Here is a 4,959-nt window from a genome sequence, read left to right as displayed (position 1 = left end):
TGTTTGCACCGAACGCCGGGGTCCTCGTGGGAAGCCCCGCCCCCAGCGGGATGGCATCTTGGTGGTTAGAGTGGACGAGGTCACAGAGGTGGGGCCCCCGTGGGACCAGGACTCGCTCTTTCCCGCATGGGCACACCGCAGGGACCCGCCGTCTCGCTGGCACCTGGCCGCAGACCTCCAGCCTTTACAGCGCGGTCGGGCCCGTCTGCGGTGCTGGCCACACACCCCGAGCTAAGCCCGTGCCTCAGTTTCCCCCACCGCAACGTGGGAGCCGGAGCGGCTGTGTCCTGGCCCCTGGTCACCCCTGTAGGTGTGTTTTGTAAACTTGCCACCCATGCTCACGTGGTCGTCACGTGGACGCCAGCGGGCACCTGGGCCTGGAATGTGGGGTGAGCGCGGCCGTCCTCACCTGGGCCGCTAGTGCCCTGACCTTTCCTGAGGGGTCTCTGGGTCTGTCACACGGCCGCTGGTCGCCTGGGGCGGGGGGCAGTTCTCCAGGCAGGACCGGCACAGCCCGCGGTAAAAACAGAGACCGGCTGAGAATCCAGAATTCAACGCAAGCCTCCGGATGTCTGAATGGTGATTCCCCTAAAACGCAGAGACTGTGCGGGCAGGATCTCCTGGGACCCCTGCTGCTGCTGCTGTGTTCGTGGGACATAGAACCGGCGGGAAAGGTTTTGGAAAGAGCGTTTGGCTTCAACACAGCAGTAAGACCACCGCCCGCACGGAGAGCCTCGTGGACCTGGTCCAGGCCGCTGTGCACCTGGGGGGCCTGGGGCAGGTGCCCCCAGAGCTGCCGGACCATGAAGGGGGGCCACTGGAGGGGCATCCTCGGTGAGCAGGAGGCAGCTTGTTCCCACCGGAAGGACCGGCAGAGCCCCTCCCAGCTCTGAGGACCAGCTGCCACACACATGGATGGGGACGCAGCCCCGTGTGGCCCAGTGAGGGGGGCGGGCAGTGCACCCACACATCCCCGCATCCGCGTCCTGGTGGGCTCCCCACCTGCCTCTTCTGCTGGGTGTTGGGCAGGGGTGCAGGTGCGGGGCCGGAGGAGCCTGCGCTCTCCTGAGACGTGCAGACATCTGTGCCCCTCCCTAGAGCCAGTGTGTGGGGTTTTGCTCAGAGGGAATCCCCCGTGGGCGGCCCTGTCCTCCTGGGCTCCCCCCACCCCCGCCACCCGACATTCACACCCGCTGCTCCCGCCCTGGCCTGCCTCTTCCCTCTGACTGTACAACCAGCTCCCCCCTTGTTTCTGCCCCTCCTACTCCGGGCAGCCTTTCTGGGCCCCCAGGAAAGCCATGTCTCACTTACTGGGGTGGGGGGTTAACACCCCCCCCCCCCCCCCCCACAGTGATCTGATCATAGGAGCGGGGCCGGGAATCTGCATTTCCACTAGGCCCAAGTGACGCTGTGTAGGAAGCACTTGCTGTAACCAGGCCCGGTAGGCCCTCCGGGCACCGACTTCAGGGCCAGTGAGAACCCTGAGACCAGAGAGACCTCCGCTCCCTGCACGGGGCCTAACACCTGGGGCGACAGTGGCTTCCATTAGGAAGAAAAGGGCCGCAGGGGGCTAGGCCGCGGGGCAGGGGAGGGGCAGCTAGGCTGCCGGGCAGGGGGGGCTAGGCCATGCAGGGGAGGGAGGGCTAGGCCGCTGGGGTGGGGGTGTAGGCCACAGGGAGGGATGGCTAGGCCGTGGCAGGGGCTAGGTTGCGGGGTGGGGGTAGGCCACACGGAGGGGTGGCTAGGCAGCGGCGGGGGAGGCTAGGTCACAGGGTGGGGGTTAGGCCGCGGGGGGAGGGGGCTAGGCCACAGGCGTAGGGAGCAGGCTAGGCCGTGGGAAAGGCGGTCTCTCCCGGCTGGGCCGCACAGCTCCCAGTCGCTGGCTCTCTGGGCGGGAGGGCCGTCCCTGGACCGGCGCCCAACCGCCTCCTTGCACTTCCTGTTGGGAGGCTCCCTGGTTTTGGCAGCTGGCATCCCGGATGCCTCACCGAGAATGGGTGCTGGCGCGTTCTGCACGTCCGCTCTGAGCGGTGCGTGCACGCAGGGAGGGGCTCCGTCGGTGAGCCCCAGGCAAACGTGCCAGAGCCTTGGTCCTAAGACCTGCCCCGGCCCCGCCTGCTGGCAGCAGGCTCATTTCCCCCGCTGGGCCTCGGCTCCCCCAGCTGTGAAATGGGTATAAGGACCGAGGGACAGGAGGGTCAGGGCGCGCTGGACGGGAAGGTGTCGGGGATCTCCAGGGGAGGGAGCGAGCGCCACACGGGCCTTCCTGGAAGCCCCCGCCCCTCCAAAGTGCAGTTGTGCCTGGGGCCAGGCCGCATGGCCCCTCCAGGCCCCAGAGAACCCCACCCTGCAGCTCCTGCCTGCAGTGCACCAGGGAGCCGAGGCTGAGCTTACGGAGCAGGGAAAGGTCGTGTTTGTTTGAAATGGATCGAGAGACCCCAGCTTGGGGGACTCCTCTGCTTCCCTGTGCAGCCGGCTGCAGGCCCGCGGGGACTGGGGACAAAAGCCCCCGTGGGCGGGAGCACCAGGGGCAGCAGTATGGACGACAGACGGGGCTGGTTGTGCTGGCCGGTGGGGCCGGGGGCAGCGTGGCCACCGAACGCCCTCCCGTCCCCAGCCCTGCGTCCCCTGGCTCATCAGCTGAGTTCTGTGCGATCCAGCTGCCTGCTCGCCGCAGGGACGCTTCCTGTCCCCAGCCCGGCCTTGACAGAGTGTCCCCAACTCACAGATGGCAGTCAGGCCACTTCGTGGCAGAAAAAGGAAGGACAGGTGGTAGGTTGCTTTTCTGCTCTTCTGCGGCTGAGCCGCCCGGGGGGGCGGCGCCCTCTGCTGGCCTCCTGCCAGTCCGCAGGGGCACGGCCAGGCCGCTGCTCAGGGCCGGCAGTGCGTCCGGATCTGCAAGGCCGGGGCCACTGAGGAACTGTGGGTCCGGGCACCGGAGGGGTGGGGGCGCTGGTCCTCGCCCTGAGGCCCACTGCGACCCATCGGCCCTGTCACCACAGGCCGGCGGCTGTCAGAGTGCCGGGGGCCGTCGACCACAGCGCAGTCAGGGGCAGCAGGAGCGTGGCCGCCAGCAGCGGGCCCGAGGCCCCCGGGGGAGGGGAGGCGGGGGAGGTGCAGGAGCAGACCTCGAAGCCGTCCTCTGAGCGGCTCTGGCCGCGCTGTCCCGGCCGGGCGTGGGCCCCGGCCTCTCCCTCCTCGCCCTCCGGGTCCGCCTGTGGGTCTGTGCAGACCAGCCAGTCCTGCGCGGTGGACCGCGGGTACCCGGGTGCCGCCTCCAGCTCGCCTTCCACCACCTTCCAGTACTCCTCGCCACGGAAGAAGTAGGCAGCACCTGGGTCGGGGGGGAGGGGGCGTGAGCTCCGGGCAGGCCACAGGGCAGACTCAGGCTGGACAGCGGGACGACGAGGGAGCGGCACTCGAGGCCGCAGGGAAGCGGGAGAACGGCTTACGCCACGGATAGTCTGTCTCGGCCCCAGTGGCCGTCTGAGGGCCCCTGGGGCCTCCCACGCCTGGGAAAGCTCGGGGCAGCCGCAGAAATGCAGGGAGATAGACAAGATGACCTCTCGGTTTCTCTCCCTACGGGATGTTAAGTGAGGCCCTACTATGTGCCCGGCTGTTCTAGGTGTTGGGGATGTAGCTTTGGAAACAGAACAGCAGGGGGCATCTAGCCCCCCGAGAGCGGGCCCTGCAAGGAGGGAGATGCATGCTACCCTTTGCCGGGCAGGGTTGTGCTGTTTGGGCTGGAAGCACGTGAGGGAGGGGGCGTGCAGATGTCTGGACAGTGTCTGCAGGATGCAGGGCAGGTGCAAAGGCCCAGGGGTGCGTGAGACGCAGCAGGAGGCCTATGGCGGTGGGGGGCCCACGTGCGCGCGGCGGCTCCCGGGGGATCCTCCCAGTGAGCCCGCCGTGACCCCCGTTCCCCAGGTGGGGAGCCTGAGGCTGCACGGGGCTCACCGTCGGACCAGCGCATGGCGTCGTCGAGCGTGCTGGGGATGCCCCTCCACGGGGGGCTCCGGGCGGGGTGGCCGGGGTCCATGCGCCGTGTGTGCTCATCAAAGCGCCAGTACAGCTGGTCCTTAAAGAAATAAGTCTTGTCATTGTGGGCCCAGGAGAAGGCAGCGTCGACGCCGCCCGGCGGGAGGCCGAAGTCTGAGACGGGCCGCGGGTATCCTTCCTCTACGTTATTGTCCTTAAATACCCAGTATCTGTCTCCTGGGGGTGAGAGAGAGGGCCGTGGGCCAGAGCTCGGCCCGCCCCGCGGGGCGGACGCTCCAGCCCTTCCTCTCCCCGCCCGGCCCCCCGGTGCAACCGCCCCCCACCCCGGGGTTCTCATGAGCATTTACTGAGCACCTATTGTGTGCCTGGCACGGGCTCGGCCCACCTGCCAGCAGCCTGAGAAGCCAGGTCCTCACAAGGCACCCGCCATAAGGACAAGGGGAACGGGGTCACCAGCCAGCCCGCGGGAGGCCGCTCTGCTCAGTTGCGCCTCACCCACTCCTGCGACAGGCGGGCCGGGGTGTCCTCACGGGCAGGGCAGGAAGGGCACTCGTCAGGGCCGTAAGCGGACGCATGCGTGCGCACCTTTGTCAGACTTTACACAGAAACAAAATGTTTAGAAATCACCAAGAACTTCAAATCCATATGTAAAAATTAAAAAAAAAAGTTTAAGATATAAGGAGGAGGAGGAGGAGGGGGAGGAAGAGGAGGAGGGGGAGGAGGAGGAGGAGGAGGAGGAGGAGGGAGGAGACAAGGAGAAGGGAGGAGAAAGAGGAGGAGGACGGAGGGGAGGAGGGGGAAGAGGAGGGGAGGATGAGGAGGAGTAGGGATGAGGGAGGAGAAAGAGGAGGAGGAGGGAGGAGACAAGGAGAAGGGAGGAGAAAGAGGAGGAGGACAGAGAGGAGGAGGGGAGGAGGGGGAAGAGGAGGGGAGGATGAGGAGGAGTAGGGATGAGGGAGG

At 67.2% G+C, this 4,959-nt stretch overlaps 1 protein-coding gene across 1 annotated transcript in view; it reads right to left on the bottom strand.

The window, feature by feature from the left end:
- Positions 1-1,689: 1,689 nt before the first annotated feature.
- The window catches only part of MMP17 (matrix metallopeptidase 17), a 12,096-nt gene continuing 8,826 nt past the window's right edge, over positions 1,690-4,959 (bottom strand). The window contains exons 6-7 of the mRNA XM_049620644.1: positions 3,958-4,331; positions 1,690-3,334 (exon numbers count right to left, since the gene is read on the bottom strand). Of these exons, the coding sequence (XP_049476601.1) occupies positions 2,994-3,334; positions 3,958-4,331 (715 nt within the window). The 3' untranslated portion in view covers positions 1,690-2,993. The remainder of the gene's footprint in view (positions 3,335-3,957; positions 4,332-4,959) is intronic.

The sequence above is a fragment of the Panthera uncia genome, assembly GCF_023721935.1.
Source record: "Panthera uncia isolate 11264 chromosome D3 unlocalized genomic scaffold, Puncia_PCG_1.0 HiC_scaffold_9, whole genome shotgun sequence".
NCBI lineage: Eukaryota > Metazoa > Chordata > Mammalia > Carnivora > Felidae > Panthera > Panthera uncia.
Note: the sequence above shows the minus strand (reverse complement) of the source record. Positions and strands in the feature narration are given on the sequence as shown.